The 18,355-nt window shown below is 41.4% G+C and overlaps 1 protein-coding gene across 1 annotated transcript; it reads left to right on the top strand.

The window, feature by feature from the left end:
• The first annotated feature begins 8,408 nt into the window (after positions 1–8,408).
• LOC113437679 (cAMP-dependent protein kinase inhibitor beta-like) lies at positions 8,409–17,267 on the top strand. The gene is made up of 3 exons (XM_087939401.1): positions 8,409–8,854; positions 14,702–14,853; positions 16,643–17,267. Exons 2-3 carry the CDS (start codon positions 14,709–14,711, stop codon positions 16,723–16,725), a joined length of 228 nt encoding a protein of 75 aa, XP_087795527.1. The 5' UTR covers positions 8,409–8,854; positions 14,702–14,708; the 3' UTR covers positions 16,726–17,267.
• Positions 17,268–18,355: the final 1,088 nt, after the last annotated feature.

The raw sequence follows: 18,355 nt of genomic DNA, 5'->3' as shown, positions 1-18,355 counted from the left end.
ATATATTTTCTTGAATTATAATCTGCATTATTTGATTATTTGATATTTCAGTATGTTATTTTTATGCCCATCACCATATTCTAAATATCACTCCTTTTACTACAAATAAAATATTAATAATAGTATTTGTTGTATTTAACATACTTGTATAGTAATACACATATTTATGTTAAATTACAGTCTTCCATTGTTTAATTACTCAATAGTTCAGTATGTTATTTTTATACCAATCACCATATTGTTCAAACATTCTCAATACTACCATCATTCAAATTCTAATTTCCCCTCTTATTGCTACTTCACCTTATTATATAAAGATGTGTATTCCACTAGCCTCCTTCTCTTTGTTTCCTTCCCCTTTCTAATGTTTAATTATGCCACCATTACATTTAAAAATATTCCCTTTCTATCTACATTTTAATACAAATAAAGTAACATTCATCTTATTTACTACATTTGACAAGCTTATGTAGTTCTGATAATACATTAGTTTTATATTGTGTTAGCCGCCTTCAGTCACCATAGGCAAATAGGCAGCAATATAAATTAAATAAATAAATGAATGAATGAATAAATAAATAAATAAACAAGTAAAATACACATATTTTTGTTCAATTATAATTTTTCATTATTGACTCACCTTCCTTGTAGAGGCAGGGTAGGGGCAATTGGTATAGAACTGTGGCTTAGAGCTGTAACCAGCTGTAACTAGTTTGGAGAACAGGCAAATACCACCTCTGATTGGCCCCGCCTCCAACTATTCTCTGCCTCCCGAATCCCAGCTGATTGGCTGGGTCTTCTTTGGTTGCCCTGCACAGGAGAACGGAGCTGGAAAGCAGGTTAGTGGAATGGGGATGGAACGGGATTTTGCAGTAACCTTCCCCTGGAGTGGGGTGGGAATGGAGATTTTACAGTACCCGTCCCCTGCCATGGTCACCAAGCCACGCCCACAGAACCGCTAGTAACGTTTTTTGAATCCTACTGTTCTTAACCAGGCTTCATCTAAATTAAGGAAACACAATCTAAGTGTAAAATCAAACTTATTTTAATGCAACGCTGGGAATTTTTTGCATGCCCAGCCAAAACTCATTAGACACAATTCTCTGAGATGAGCTCATGCCTTTCAGGGTTGTAGAAGGCTGTCAAGAAACTGAAGTACTGGGGTGATTTGAGGCTAGTACTGGATGTCTTCTTGCCCCGTTTTACTTCTAGATTGAAATAAGGAAAGCTGCAGGTGCTACTTTATCCTGGAGAAATAGGATTGAATGTCTCATAAAAATAATGAAATTACAATAATATTTTGGAAGTAGAAAACTGGGTTTGACTCTTCTCAAAGTTATGGTTGGCAAGGTTGACCCATCATGCTGCATGATGTTACATGGCTGGCCTGGCCCCATCAGATTCTGCCCTATCCCAAAGATGGGACTATAGCAAGGGTCTTCAAACCTGGCCAGTTTAAGACTTATGAACTTCAACTCCCAGAATTCCTGAGTTAACATGACTGGAGGAAGAATTCTGGGAATTGAAGTCCACAACTCTTAAAGCTGTCAAGTTTGAAGACCCCTGGACTATATAGTATTTCAGTACTCTCTCTGTGTGTGTACACACACACATACACACACTATACTGAAATACTGTATATCTTTGGTTTTTACATAGAGAGCCAGTTTCGTGTGGTGAAGATGCCAGGCTAGAAACCAGCAGACTGTCAGTTCTAATCCCACCTTATATACAAAGCCAACTGGGTGACCAGTCACTCATTCTCAGCCCTAGGAAGGAGGTCATGAAAAACCGTATCAAGGAAATTGCAGGGATTAGTCCAGGCCAGGGGTCTTCAAACTTGGCAACTTTAAGACTTGTGGACTTCAACTCCTAGAATTCCTCAGCTAACATGACTGGAGGAGGAATTCTGGGAGTTGAAGTCCATAAATCTTAAAGGTTGTCAAGTTTGAAGCCCCCCAGTCCAGGCAATCACCAAGAGATCATCTCTGACTTAAAGGAACCAAAAGAAAATGATGACAACTAAGGAGTGAACAGGTACAAACTGTCTCGCCACAAGAGAGAGAGGCCATTATCCTTATTCCAACAGGAATGTTTAAACCTGAAAATTATTCTTAAAATAGTTCCTATCCCTGATACCTATCTATTCTTGGGCTGGGTTCACTTGGTTTCAGAATTTTACAAACCATTTGTCTCTGTGTGTTTGTGTATAATTAAAATAGTTTCAAACAAGAAGATAATAGCTAACAGAAGAAAGGAAAAAGAAAATAGTGCAAGAAAAAAAATAAAAAGATTATAGAATACAGAAAAGGAACAATAAAGTGGCTTATTTTCTTCAGAACAGTTATAAATAAAAGTATGTTTTGACCTCATTTTCTAAAGTTACATCCTGACTCTCTTTTTTCTACAATCTATCCTGTTTAATCATCAGAACCATAATTCAAAAGTTATTTCTTTATTTTTACACACACACAAAATCATAAAAGGCTTCCAGTCACCAATAAATTCTCTAATCAAATAAGCAAGCCAATGTATTCATTTCAGTAAAATCTGTCAACCTCACCAACCATCCCTCCGGAGTGGATAGTCTCAAATTTTTCCATCTTTGTGCATATAGTAATCTCACTGCTGTGATCATATATTGAATTAATCTCCTGTTGCTTTTTTTTTCTTAACCGTTTATCCATTAATCCTAAAAGGAAAAGTTCGCTATATAATTTGTTGGACAAGTCCCGATACACACAGATTGCTCAACCCAGCTGGCAAAACAAAAGGGCTCAGTTTATATACAGCACAGAGCCAAAACCAAACACCACCCTCATAATAATATAACAGAAAGTCTACAGACATTCGTATTATGGTTCAAAGCCATAATACAGGCGGGTTTTGTACAGTTCGCGAAACAAGCCATTGTATGGATTTGCAGAGCAAGGATTATTCTTAGCATATTGTGTGAACTTAATTGCAAGCTGTTTGCTATTAAACCCAACAAAGAAGCATGCAAAATCAGTTGCAGTCAGAATGAGCAACTGAAGACTCAGCCAGAAAGAGCAAAATTCATACAAGAAGAAGAAATGCCAGTCTGGGAGAGGGAGGGAGGCGGGCAGGGACAAGCAAGGATTTCATGAGCCACCTGAGTTGCTGAAACTGAAACCAGACTGCACTGGAAATAAACCTGGAATAGAACTGGTGCAGAGGAGGGAGGGGTTTGATCAGCCTCAAATGCAAGTTATTTTCTCTCTCCTGCAAACTGCCCCCAACTGTTCCAGAGCTGCTGGTACACAGCCACCCATATACCAGGCTGCTAAGTGAATTCTGCTTAGCTGCTGGGACTATATTTAGAGTCCTATGAAAGGGGTTAGTGAGTTGCCTGGAGCCAGCACAGTAACTAAAGAGGATGTCAATATAACAGCAGTCAGGGATGAAAAACAGCCGAGAGCTTTAAGTAAATCCTTTGGAATGAGCTGGGTTTGTGAAGGAGCACGCCGTGCCCTGCAAAACTGCAACTGGGACTAGAAGAGTGGGCAGTTAGTTGACTTCCCTGAAATGAAGGTGAAAAGATACGTGTTTATGGTTCGTGGAGAAGGTGAGGTAGTCCTCATTTATTGACCGTTCAGAGTTATAATAGAGCTGAAAATAAAGACTTATATCTGGTCCTCACAGTTACAACCATCAATGTCCCCGAGGTCACGATTGTGATTTGGGTGCTTGGCCACTGGCGTGTATTTATAATGGTTGCAGCTTCCCAGAGTCACCTTCCCAGAGGACTTCCCACAAGCAAAGTCAATGAGTGGGGAGACCAAATTTGCTTAATGACTACGTGGTTTGCTTAATAACTGTGACAAAAAAAGTCATAAAATTGATCACAATTCACTTAACTGCATTGCTTTCCTATCTATAAGTTGCAGAATGCACAGCTAATGGGAGAAACAGATTTGGACCAATCTAGATTTGGGGGGTGGGGAAAACTACTGACTTTAAGAAAACCACTTTTTAAACTGTTACTTTTTCTTAAACCCTACTAGGAATTTTGAAAATATTTCTGGAGGAGGGTCATGTAAGACTATAGTAGCCAAAAATCTTGAGTCTTTTTCAGATTAACAAATTCCATTAAAAGTCATATTCCCCAAAGTTTATGTCTCTTAATAAAATGTATTACCTGAAAAGGTGCTATCAGGCTCCATTTGATTTCAGGATTTAAAAAAAAAAGATTTTTAAAGCAGGTTTGAACATTTAATGCTCACATTTTGGAAATAATAACGGACACTGAGTAGCCTTTCTCACCGACAGAACTATTTATAGCTAGTGTGAATCCATGCGTAAAAATACCCAGAAAGACCAAGAACAAAAAAGTAGCTTTTGCATTTTACTAAAGACTACCAGGATATTAAGAAACCAATAGCTAAAAAGTGTGATAGCCATCAATATTGCTTAATATTTGTGCACTGATTTTTTTGTGTCTTGAATATGGTATGCATTAGACTTCCTCAGAGGTATCTGGGTATCTACAGACCCCTCACATCCTGGGCATAAACTGTTTCAACTTCTTCCCTCAAGACAATGCTATAGGGCATTGCAGCTAAAAGAACTAGACACAAGGTCATTTTCCCCCCACACCATTACCCTGCTAAACAATTAATTCCCACAACATTGTCTTATGTTCTGGGATGTCAAACTACCTAGAAGGGCTGTATTACCATTATTCTTCTCATCTTGCCCATTACCTGTTTCCTTATCATCTTATGACTATAACTTCGTTGCTTGTATCTTACAATTTATATTGTTTTATTTAGCATCCTAGTATGGTCTGTACTGATTGTATCCTATTCCGATCACTAAGTGTTGTATCTTATGATTTATGATGAATGTATTTTTATGATGATAATTTATCACTTGTTGCTTGTACGTACACTGAGAGCTTATACAACGAAGACAAATTCCTTGTGTGTTCAAGCACACTTGACCAATAATTCTATCTAATAATAATAATTATTATTATTATTCATCTATCTATCTATCTATCTATCTATCTATCTATCTGCTAAACAAATAATTCCCTCAATACTGTTCAACTATTTACAAAGTGTGCACTACTATTATTGTATAATCTTCCCATCACTCCTTATCACCCATCCCCTCCCACTTGTGATTGTAGGACTGTAACTTTGTCGCTTGTATCCTCACGATTTATATTGACTGTTTCCTGGTATGATTTGATTGTTGATTGTACCTTATGACTATCATTAAGTGTGTTGTACATTATGATTCTTGATTCTTAATGAATGTATCTTTTCTTTATGTATAGTGAGAGTATTTACACCAAGACAAATTCCTTGTGTGTCCAATCACACTTGGCCAATAAAAGTATTCTATTCTATTCTATCTATAAACCACACTTTACAAATCACAAAGCTGGGTTCACACAAGGTGCTAAGCCAAAACCAAACAAACTATTGTGACAATGTAGCATCATGTGTGAACCAAGAAATGCAAATACATTTGGGATTTCAGCTCCCATCCACCATAGTTAGAAGGGTCAAAGGCCAAGAATTGTGGGAAGCTGTAGCCCAGAAAATCTTGAGACTGCCTGCCCTTCTTCTCAAGGTGAAGTTTTCCTTCAGGACCTTGGACAGTCCCATCAAAGCAATAACTACCAGCTTTACCAAATGATCAGTTTGATTATCCTTTCAAAGCCTTTCATGCAATGTAGATACTTTAAAGGCAGCCCTCTTTAAAGAGGTAGGAATGCCACTTGGCTGATTGGTTTCATTTACGCTCAGAAAGTCATGGTGAGTGGGTCATAGGCAAGGAGCCCTTTGATTGTAGGGACTTCCTGCTGATTCTACCCAGAGCCTTGGACGTGGAGATCTCTGGTCTCAGGACCCATGTCTAGTGCATTTATTTATTTGTTTGTTTGTTTGTTTGTTTGTATATTTATTTAGCATGTGGCAAATATATGGACTTATAGTGGTTCAAATGTTACCGTCCAGTAATGTTGAAAAAAAATCAAACATTGGCCTGGTGTAAGCTCTTGATGGACATTCAGACACAACGTTTCCCCAATCTGTCTTGTTGTTTACCCATCACCATGTATTTACAGAGCCAGGAGTTCTACAAAGATGTCTGGCTGACAACTGTCTTTAACTGCCAATTCTTCAATGTAGTCTGGCTGCCAATTGTTGCGAGTTGTTTGGTTCACACTACCATGCTATCCAGGGTGCACCACAAGGAGGCAAGCTAGCATCACACCTTATGTCTAGTACAAGTAACATTTCTCTGTTGGCCTCTGTCTTTCTAAATCAAGATGTCAAGCATCCAGAAAGTATCCAGAAAATATCAATCACTCGGAGATGTTATCTCTCCAATTGATTTATTAGGAACAGATCTGGCATGTCAAAAGCAATTTCCCAAGTGAAAGTTTTTTTGCGTGTTACACAGAATCCACCTTGTCTCCTCCCTTCTCTCATTCAGCTACCACAGGATTTTTCCCCCCCGGAAGCCTATGTCATGGCAAGTCCTGTTTTATTTGTTTATTTAATGATATCACGCATTTCATCCAAGAGTGCACAGATTATGCTTTCTCCTCCTGTTTTTCCCTATGTTTTTTCCTCTAAGGTGTTTTTCCCTCTAAGGTGGCTCAAGGAGGGCATCTGGATTAGAGTTACCCTGTGAATTTCTGTGATTGGGGATGGACTTGACCCTGGATCTCCTTAGCTCCTGTTCACTGCACCACACTGTTATCTCAAAGGTTATGCATCTTCTGAAAAGTCTATCTTGTCTGTTAAAGGCCAGGAGCACTCTGCAGAACATGCAAGCTAAAAGAGCTAGAAACAACTATTGCAACTATGAGTTCCAACTAAAGTCAAAGTTTTAATAAACAAGACTATTTACAGCTCAGGGGTCCTTGCTGCTTTCTGAGCTTGCGTGTTTTCTTGCAGATGTTTCATTACCCAAACAACTTCAGCAACAGAGTGGTCAATGTCTGGAATACTCTACCTGACTCTGTGGTTTCTTCCCCAAACCCCAAAAACTTTAACTTTAGACTTTCTACTATTGACCTCACCCCTTTCCTAAGAGGTCTGTAGGGGGCGTGCATAAGCGCACCAACGTGCCTACTGTCCCTGTCCTATTGTTTCTTTTTATTTTTCTTATATGTATCCATGTATTCATAACAATGTATTTACTTATACCTATTATCTTGTAAGCGATTGACAAACCAAATAAAAAATAAAATAAAAAAATAAACTAGCTAACATCATCAGTGGTTTAAGTTAAGGTTTCCTGGGTCCAAGTCTGATGAAGACAATCCATTTTTTAGCTAGTGAGTGGGGATGAAAATGTCAGTTAACCCTTGGCACATGGTTGGCTTGAAGACTTTTGATGCAAGATTTTGATACAAGTAATTAAACATAATCAATTGACTGTGTGGTGGCTTAGTTGGAACCTAGTTGGAAAGCCATATTGTGGCTCTTTAGGTTTAGCTAAGTATGTTCTGTAAATCCATCTGTTGTGGATTAGATAAAAAACCAGTGTTTTTTAAAAATTACATTTAATGCAATAAACAACCCAGCCTTGACATAGTGTGCAAACCCAGGCATTCCATACAGTATCAAGAGCAGGTTTCCATTCTCTGTCTCTCTAAATGTACTTTCGCTTCACCCCTGAAGTCCAGATTACCAAGAAGGTGTAAGAAGCAAACCCTTCCCTTAAACAGAACTATCAGGAATGTCCTTTTATTGAATATGCTACTTGGGATTCCTTCACTTTACAACCCAAGCCTCCTTGTTTAAAAAACAGAAACAAAAATCCCGGTGGCTTTTTTTTTTCTTGGATTGGATTGTCACCCCTTCCTCTACTCTGAAGAATGAAGTTAGACTAGTAGCCAGCCTATCTGTCATTTTGATTTAGCATCCATTCCTCTCATTTAAGAGCCCAGACAGCCTGCCTCTCTTAGAATCCATTAACTTCAATGCCAATGCCCTTTTCATTCCCCACTTCTCCTTTTGTGTTTTCCTTTGTTTAAAGCTTACCAAGGACAGTTCTCAAAACCTGAATGCAGAGATTAAACCTTGGAACCTGGAAAGCTCACTGGTATCCTTCCAGGAAATTGTCTTTTCTCCCTGAAGAAATATTTGTTCCTGCTACACCCTGGAGCAAGTTTGGAGTAGCCATGGGGCAATCCTACAGCGGTGGTGGGTTGCCTGTGTGAAAAGAACAGGGATGTGCAAAAATGTTTTTTTAAAAAATCGATAACCTGTTGCTCAGAAATGATGGGCGGGGGGAGCAGGGCTGAGGAGAGAAGCAAACTAAACACAGCCTTGCTTGGCAGGGAGGCGAATCTAACAAATCCCCCACACACACACCCCAGCAGCTGAAAACAACCATGTGTAGCAGAGGCAGACTCCCAGAGTTATGCCAACTGAGAGGCAGGGCTGGAGGAGGACTAGAGAGGAGAGAAGGAGGAGATTTATGCAAGGCTGATGGGAAACAAGGAATTCAAGCTTTCTTCCTTTGAATTAGGAGCTACGGAAAAGGCAGAGGGGGGGCTATGCCAGCTTACCTGGCCAAGGAGAGCCACCAAATGTGTGCAAGTCTCTATCCTGCACCCCCTTCGAAGCAATTGGTAGATCCGGCAGGCGTTCCAGGCAAGCAACTCACGGTCTGCTGATACCCAAAGCATCTTGCAAATTGAAGGAGGAGGATGCTCCAGGAGACCATGGAGACGGATTAGGAACAGCGGGTGCAACATGCTTTGAGGCAGATTCCATTACTGATCGTTCTTCCCCTGCTCCCTGACATTGCCTGACAGTCCTCATTGGAGATCAGCCCCTCCATTTTTTCCACAACTCCCTTGGTAAGTATGTCAGCTTGCTTGCTCCTTTCGTTAGAGTAGAAGGAGGAGGGGTTGCACTTTCCATATAGGAAGGAGGGAAGGGAGGGAGGGTGGACTAGGGGCAACAGGGTAGGTTACAGGTAACCATCAGCCTTATTCTTCTGGTTGTCTGGATGCACAGAGGAACCAATCTGTCGATGAGCCTGTTGGTTAGGATGCTGTAGGTTTGAAGAACAAAAGAAGATGATGAGGCAAGGTGGGAAAGAATAGGAAGGGCTCTCCTGGAAGAGCATGGGTGTGTAAGCACAAGGTGGTGAAACTTTCCACAAATGCAGCATTCGCAGCATTCGACGCGCCAGCCACTTCCATCTCTGGGTGCATTAGGAGGTTTAATGAGCATTCTGCAACGATTCCAAGCAAGCGTGTTGCAATTCCCAAAGAGAAGCAGGGAAGGGCTGCAAAGCCTGAAACCTCTTCAAGGATGAGAGGGAGGGGTTGGAGGGTTTGGGCGCAGTGGGGGGGTTTGGATTAGCAATGCTCATCTGTTGCTGCTACCAAAGGGCTCTTGTTGAGCCCCTCAAAGGCTAACCATTTCTAGAGCCATGAGGATGGATTAGGAGGATCGACGAGGCTGGGATTTGCTTGGCTGACAATTGCAGGTATCTTGGATGGGTTGATGTGGAAAACGTGCCCCTGGATGCTTCGGTTTCACTTCGATGGGCTTTTACGCAATTGGGTGCTTGATATTAACCAGAGGTTGGAAAGTCAGCGCAGACTGAGAAAGACACCATTGTGCAAGTACCAAAAATTAGGCAGGTAGCAGAATTCGACTATCAAGTCCATGATATTTTGTGACAATATGTAAAAAGGTAATGCAGCCAACCCACAAAAACTTCTCCTTTAAATCCCAATCATTTCACATGCATGCACCACGCAGGGTGGATTTACACATTGGAGTAAGCTCATTCATTCTTGGCTTAGCCTGTTGTGTGACCTCCACCATCATCTTTGGTTGTTTTACCAACAACCAGCCTCTTAGAGGCTCAAATGATCCAAAAGCTCCCAGCTCCTTTCCTACTATAAAAGTGGGTGTCAGAAATCCACCTTCCACCCACTCGTGCCCTATTTAAGCACTTCCAAATTCTTCCTTTCGTTTTCCAGCTTTTCTTTCTCTGGATCTGGAGGGCAGCTTCAACTGCAACCCTTAAAATGGTGCTGACATATCCAAGTCTCACCTTCTGCAAAGGAATTGGCTTGTTCTCCTGCTCCTAAGCTGCCCGATATTAAAGCCCACCAATTGAATTGCAACAATCTAAATATATGAAGGTGCTGCCTGGGTCATAGGTTATAGGTTTCATCTCTGGCAGATTAGTTTTTAATATGCAGGCAGGGTATTATTTTTTTTATGCCTGTTTGCATGACCTGTAAGCATTTTGCTGGGGGCGAGCAAGGAACTTATATCAATATACAACTTTAAAATCAATCAGTTGGAGGCTGTTCAGACAGCAGACTCAAACAATAGCTAATAAAAATGGAATATCCTGCTTTGTTCACAGAAGTTTACAAGCATGCCAGATGATGTCGCCTTTCCCTTTGTGTCCTTCTGCATTTCCCATCACTTCTCCCTTTTTTATTTTCTTGTCCTTGTCAGAAAAGTCAAATTAAAAAAAAGAAAGATGGAACAGCATCCCAACCCAATTTTAATTGTTGGCACTAAGGGCTACCAGTAGGAAAATACCAGCAATTTTTGCAGCCCTCTTAAACCTTAAACCAAAATGAGTTAAAATTACCTCTTCCAAGGTAATTTTCTCCCAAGAATGAGGTCCACAACCAGGATGCTGATATAGGAAGGTGTGTGATCTGTTCCTCTACCACAGGGGTTTTCAGACTTGACAGCCTTAAGACTTGTGGACTTCAAACTCCCAGAATTCCTCCTCCTGTCATGTTAGCTCAGGAATTCTGGGAGTTGTAGTCTACAAGTCTTAAACCTGCAAAGTTTGAAGATCCTTGCTCTACCAGCTCTGGCTGAAAGGGCCTATACAGCACAGGAAGATAGCAGTATCGAATTGTCTTTGGCTTTTCCAAAAAAAACTAAATGGATTGGACCCAGTTAATATTAGAAAGAGAGACCATTAGGAAATCCCTCAATTCTACCATAGATTAGATTGGAAAGTTGGGGACAACGATACCCTGGAAGAAGAGAGTGACAAACCATTTTCATAGCATTGTTAAGAAAACTGCACAATGTACCCAAGTAAATCAACATGAGTCAAGCTCAATTTGAAGGCACTTTTTTTTAAAGGGAAATAAGGGATTTCTCACTCACCTTGCTGACAAAGGATATACAGTTTTATAAAGAATTGGCCTGTTGAATGTGGCTCTGAAAAAACTTGTAAATGCAAAAGCTACTTGGCTCAGGTCCCTGCTGATGCAGGAAATCAGCATCTGGGATAGCACCTGGGCCCTACGCTTTAAAGAAGGAAACCCCACAAAACTGAGTGACTGAATTGAAAGATTGCATGAAGCCTTACGTGACTCTGGGTTACTGTTTTATCTTTGGCTTTGCTTGTTGGGTTAAGCCAGCTATCGTGGCTTGAGAGCATAAATTATACTTAAGGGGGATTTTTTTGGAGGGGGTACACCTTCAAATCAGTTTTTAACTCTGGTGACTGCCTGGACTAGTCTCTGCAGATTTCTTGGCAAGATAGTTCAGAAATGATTTGCCTCTGCCTCCTTCTTAGGGCTGAGAAAAAGTGAGTGGCTCAAGATCATCCAGCTGGCTTTCATATCTAAGGTGGAACTAGAATTCATGGTCTTCTAATCTGGTGTCTCCTAGTCTGGCGTACAAACAGGGTTTCATACTTTAGTATTACATGCAAATCAAGTCCCTTAAAAGCAAACATTATTGTTTAGTATAAAATGTGACACCAGTCATTTATTCTCCTACTTATGTCCTGGAAATCTCTCCCCTTATGTTTGGTCTATATATCCTGTTTCTTGCTCCTGAAGGGAAGAAGACATATAGGGCTTGTGATTAGTCAACATTTCACAACATTTCACCCAAAGTGTGAGTTCTTTCCATTGACACCATGTCATGTGAAAGATCTATCAATACATATTCATCTCAGCTGTCTTGTTCACTCACAGTAAAGGATGTAGAGAAAGCAGAATAAGTTCAGAAAAAGCCAATAAGGATGATCTGAAGTATGGGGAGAAAACCCTATGACTTCAAAGAGAGAGAAAAAAACCTGGCCACATTCTTCTGAAAACCCACCAGATGTCACCTGGAAGTAGGTATTGACTGTCATTTATTCTTTCCATTTTCCCCAGTCAACTGGCAATCAAATGGGTGATAGTATCTATTTCTCTTTACTGTCACAATTACTTCCTGGGCCAAAAGTAAGGAAAGAGGAACATGTAGACTGCATTCATGAAGAGAATAAGCAAGTTCATCTTATATTTCCTCTAGTGAATTCTTGATGCCTTCTGAACTTGATTATATTTTCGCAGACATTTCATTGCCCAACTAGGCAACATGATTATCTTGTGTTGCTGATGTTACCTGGTTGGGCAATGAAACATCTGCAAGCAAGCAACCCAAGCTCAGAGATCACCAAGAAGTTCGTAATTCTATCCTGAGCTACAAATATTCACTTCTATTTCCCACAGTGCTCCAATTGTCAAATGAACACAGGAGCATTTTCTTAACTGATAACTTCTATAAGTGCAAGGATCTGAAAAAACAACCCTCCATCAGAAGCAGGCCCTGTTCAAACATGAGGACTTAACAGCTACCTGGGTAGACCAAAATGCTGATGTGGGCTTTGGCTGGGATCTCAAATAGTGTTGATTTCAAAAGATTTCTTAAAAAATAACTATGCTTTAGGAACACGAGTATTAACTTTTGAGATGGACACTGGGCTGGAAAATCTCAGAAAAGACAACATCACCAGTGGCCGTTAATCTATGGGCTTTGCCCTCCTGTGGCACGGTAACTTTTCATGCAGATGCTACAGGTACACTTCCTTCATCAAGAGGAAAAGGCAACTTTCCTTAGAACGTGAGTTTGCAGACTTGCTAGCAGGGCTTTAACAGCATGCCAAAAGCAGATGGTGAAGTGCCTAGAGAAGAGGGGGGAGGGACGAGCATCTGTAAGACTGTCTGGGGGAAGAAGAGCTGAGCAGGATTTTCTTTGAAGTGGTGGGTGGCAGCAGTTGGCAGAGTGATCCTTCAAGGTTTTCCCTTCAGCTGACTACCCCAATTATCTAGTCTGGAAATAACAATAAGGATGCCAGCATGCATCCACACAGATGTGTGTGCATACCAAGAGACATAGTTAATACCACCATATCACAGAAAGCTCCCATTCTGTATCATTTTTGGGGTCTATCTATGCCTTCGTCTTTCTAGATCAATGTCCCCCAACCTGGCCCACTCTGTGATGCATGGATTTCAGCTCCTAGAATCCCCCAATCGGCATGGCCATTATTAAGAATTCTAGGAATTGAAGCCACACCCCAAAATTTTCTAAATGGGATAATCTGATCTATGTAAAGGTTGAGAAACTCTTGGGTCTCTCCAGATATTACTGACTCCTAGTTTCACCACAACAGGTGAGTTCAGAAGACTGGGTTTGGTTCTGTATCCCAACAGGACAGACACAGACTTCAGAGGATAATTAGGACTGCAGAAAAAACAATTGCTACCAACCCACCTTTCATCGAGGACCTGTATACCGCACGAGTCAAAAAGAGGGCTGTGAAAATATTTACAGACCCCTCACATCCCGGACATAAACTGTTTCAGCTCCTACCCTCAAAACGACGCTATAGAGCACTGCTATTGAGAACAGCTAGACACAAGGACAGTTTTTCCCCCAAAGCCATCACTCTGCTAAACAAATAATTCTCTCAACACTGTTCAACTATTTACAAAGTCTGCACTACTATTACTATTCACTCCTTATCACCCCCTCCCACTTGTGACTGTATGACTGTAACATTGTCGCTTGTATCTTTAGGATTATGATTGTCTCCTAGTATGATTTGATTGCTTATTGTACCTTATGTCTATTATTAAGTGTTGTACCTGACGATTCTTGACTCTTGATGAATGTATCTTTTCTTTTATGCATACTGAGAGCATTTGCACCAAGACAAATTCTTTGTGTGTCCAAACAGACGTGATCAGTAAAGAATTCTATTCTATTCTATTCTATTCTATTCTATTCTATTCTATTCTATTCTATTCTATTCTATTCTATTCTGGGATGTTTCTGCCATTATAAGATCAGAAAGAGGTTATCATGGATGGATAGGTTCCAGATTAGCAAAATCTTGTTTTCATTAAAATCTGGAATTGCTCAGAACTAAGGGCAAGAAGAAACGTGTGGTGGCAAACTGACACAATAGAAAGCCATACTTTGCTTATCAAGTTTTAATGATCCTGAAGTCAAGTCCAATCCAAATAAAATAGCCAGCTTCATTCATAAAATTAATTCATATCAACCCTCTTTCACAAGTCATTTGTTTTGATTAAACAAACCAAATCATCAATCCATATCAGAATGTTGATTCAATCTCCTCAAATTGCTTTCCCGATAAATGTCCGCATAGAAGAGCTTTCCACTGTCCTGGCTTTTGAAACTAATTAACATTGGCTGACTTAATAAAACACACTGAGCCAAAACTGAACAAAATACAAATTGATTTAGGACAAACTGTGTCTTTAACAAGAGCTGGCCAACTCTAATGGGCACGTTCCAGATGTGCATGATTTGGGTGAATGGAAGCTTGCTTGAAGGGGAAAAATTTCCTTCTCCCTTAGTTGAGATGCTTGGCCAATCTAGCGTTTCTGGTGTCATTTCAGGGGAAGTATGACTGAGGTGGAGCCTGTGCTGGATTTTGCATCATCAGGGCGCACTGGCCGAAGAAACGCCTTGCCGGATATCCTGGGTTCGCCAGCTGGTGTCAGCCCCACCGACTTGCCCCTGAAACTGGCAGAAATGTCTATTAACTCAGGTAGGCTTCCTCCTTATTTGCCTCATTTCTTGTATCACTGGAGTTCATTGTTAATGGAGCAGTTCCTTTCTGTCTTCATCTGTCCTGGATCGGGACGGTTTGCTCGTGGTCATTCACGCCTAGGTCACTTCCTGTTTGGATAATTGCAATGGGCTCTATGTGGGGCTGCCCCCTTGTAACCAGGGGTGGGATCCTGCCGGTTATTCTGGCTCTGTGGAACCAGTAGCTTTGAAGAGCAGCAGACATAGAACCAGTTCTAATCTCACACCTGTATGCGTGCGCAATTCGTAAATCACCGAACCGGGTAGTTTCCCCGGTCGGATCCCACCTCTGCTTGTAACCACCCAAAAGTTACAACTAGTGCAGAATACAGTGACCCACACAGTATTGGCTTCCGTAGGTTTGCTCACAGTCAGGGGTGGGCTTCAAAAATTTTAGCGAAAGGTTCACTGCCTGGTTGTTGGGTGGGCGTGGCCATGGTGGCTGGCTGGTAGTTGGCTTCCTGCACCATGGGGGGAGAGGGGCACTTTTACCCTCCCTGGGTTTCAGAGGCTTTCCTTGAGACTCTGGGAGGGTGAAAACAGCACCCCCCGGGCTCCGGAGGCTCTCTTGAAGCTGGAAATGGGCCCATTTCCAGCCTTCCCAAACCTCCGGAAGGCCCGTTTTTCATCCTTCCTGAGCCTCTGCACGTACCCTGCTTACCTGCATCCATAACGGGCCACGTGAGGACTCCTGGGAGGGGTGGGGTGGGCAGGGCCAGCCAGAACTGGGATTTGGGGGTTCTCCGAATTGCACAGAATCTTAGCTAGGGGCATGTTGCACGATGAAGCAGGCCAAAGTATTCTGGCTTGAAACTAATTATTTATCTGAGAAAACATTGCTTCCCAACTAGAGTTGTAAGTCACATGGAAGAATCAAATCTGGACATCAATGGCTTGGTGGGCTTTAGCTGGCCTGCTGCAAGGCCACCCTCTCCCTTCCATGGCTGGCAATGACTGCTGGACATTTACCCAGTTGTATGTCAGGGTTCCAAGTAATAAATCCATAACAAGCAAAACTCCAAGGCCAGCAGATTCCTCAAAGAACAGCTTTATTGGGAATATCATGTTGGCAGAGATCTGGTGAAAACTGACTGTGAATACTCCCGTAGAAGTAGAAAAATGTTTGCGTCTAATTAGGTGAAAACCGCAGGAGTTTTCAACCTAATTAAAAGTAAACTTTTTTCTACTTTCTCCAAACAGTCACATGGTCCAATCATGGTGCAGTCTGGCAGCCGGGTAGCATCACTCCGCCTTCCTCCGACGAGGTGTGAGAATGTTCTTGATTCTCAAGAGAAAGTATTTTGTTTTGGCTACAGAATCCCCTCTATCTCAGATCCTCCCCCTCCCTATCCCTCAGCTCCAGCGTGGCAACACTGAAGCGGACAAAATGGTCAGGTCAGCTTCAGGGTCGACACAGTAACTTATTTGTGGCTATGGGATTTGGTAAAGAGATGATCAACTTTATGAAAGACTGAATATGGTCTTCCGTGGGTACGGATTCCCTTTTGTAAAGAGAAAGCAGTGGCTGATTCGCTCTATCCCATCCCATGCTTAGGACTAACAAAGCTGAGATTTATGCTCCATGGCAGAGTGTTTTTCAATTTCACAACTTCACAATTTATTTGTCAACAAATCACAATTAAACAAGGCATGATTTAGCACCATGAGTGGATCTCATCGGTTGTGTTGTTTTCCAGTCACCTACTGACACATACTTTCTTCATATTTCTCTGCTCTTCTTTCCCCAGACAGATCACAAGAAATGCAGTCACCAGTCACAGAGGTACCTCCCCCAGCACCCCAAAGCCCAGAGCTGAAAGATACCTCTTAACCCTTCCTCCTAGAAGTCAACTGAAGGAGAAGAAGCTTCCTAACATCCAAAGAGGTTTTGCCTGCAGTTTGCTGGGCTTACTTGGCCAAACTTGTCTTCACATCCTGTGGCATGAAGGAGAGGCACAGGAGGATGGGAAAAAGAAGCCACCACACATTTTGTAAAGACCTGAGTGGGACGTTTAGGGACTTTTTCTTCAGAGGGCACGTGAAGAACTGCAAGACAGAATGGAAGGAGTTGTTACAGAGTTAAGTTTGTTTCCACAGCTCTGATGCAGAAAGCAACCATGAACAGAAAGACCCATCCAGTTGCTTTGGCGTCATCTAGTTCAGGATTGTCTTGGTTGAAAGCCGCAGGTTCCCAGAGTTTCAGCCAGGGGCCTTGTTGAAGCTCATCTGGAGATGCCCAGAACTTGGCACGGGACCAGCTACAGGCAAAACAAAGGCTGTTCCACTGAACGTCATCCTTAACTGTGCATCTGCCATAGATTTGTGGGTCCAAAATGTTATTCAAAGATCCATGAGCTGTTGTTATTTTTTTTTTTTAACAATGTGTATTTTTCACAGTATGCATCTGTCACTGCGATGTTAGGAAGTGAAACCTTCCCTTTTTTTGGAGATTATGTATTGGTTTCACCACCAGGTCTATGGTCCTCTCTACAAAATATTTTAGAGGCAACATTTCAGCTCCTTCTACCATTGCTGAATCCCTCTCAAGAGGGAAGCTCTTTCCAAACTAATCTGCCTATTTTGGAAAGTGTTCTGGCTTGTGGAATAAAATGAAGAAGAGCATCTCACGTACAAGAAATCAATATGGCAGTTATTACCAAAGGTAGTTGTCCTTACCTATGAGATTTTCAGGTCAGTACATAATGATCGGACAAACCATTTATAGTCATTTTAGAGATCCCTTAGTTCTCCCTAGAAGTAGAAGACTGACTTTCATACTTTGGATAAAGTGCCATTGAAATGCAATTCCAACCGGTACTTCTTGATGAACAAAGTTTTCGGTTAATAGATGGAGAAGAAAGATCTCCTTCCATCTTGCTTTTTGTGGCCCTGTTCTAGGTTTCTATTTTTAGAAATCAGTAAGGAAGGACACATGTGGATAAAATAGCTTTTGCTAAAAACCAAGACCTGAAAGGCCAGGTCAGGGGTAGACCAACATGGAAGAAATCTATCCATCTGGTCATTAGGAATCAAAAATCACTTGAAGGCACATAATGAAACCCAAATCCCTGCTATTTTTTTTTTTGATGCTTCTAGTCCCAAGTGACTGAATGATTTCCTCCCTAATATGCAGAAACAGGATTAAAAGTGCTGTATACTATCCAGTAATGCTCCCAAACAAATGAATAGCAGATACTGAGTCTCCCAAAAATATATATAGGTGCACTATTGAAAGATCTGAAGAAGCCAGTTGGGGACAGATCATAAAGGAAAAAAATCTACCTAAAGTTACAACCAGTCCTTGCACTTACAACTCTCCCAGCATCCACACGGTCATATGATCAAAATTTGGGTGCTTGGCAACCAGAAATTCTGGTCCCCATTGTGGTAGTAAGCCAAGGACCACCCGCATGTGGTTACTAAGAGTTAACCCCCACTTGATGGCACATAAGCAAGCAAGC

The sequence above is a fragment of the Pseudonaja textilis genome, chromosome 10 (genome assembly GCF_049901715.1).
Source record: "Pseudonaja textilis isolate UNSWEBS1 chromosome 10, rPseTex1.2, whole genome shotgun sequence".
Classification (NCBI taxonomy): domain Eukaryota; kingdom Metazoa; phylum Chordata; class Lepidosauria; order Squamata; family Elapidae; genus Pseudonaja; species Pseudonaja textilis.
This window is presented reverse-complemented; position numbering and strand designations above follow the sequence as displayed.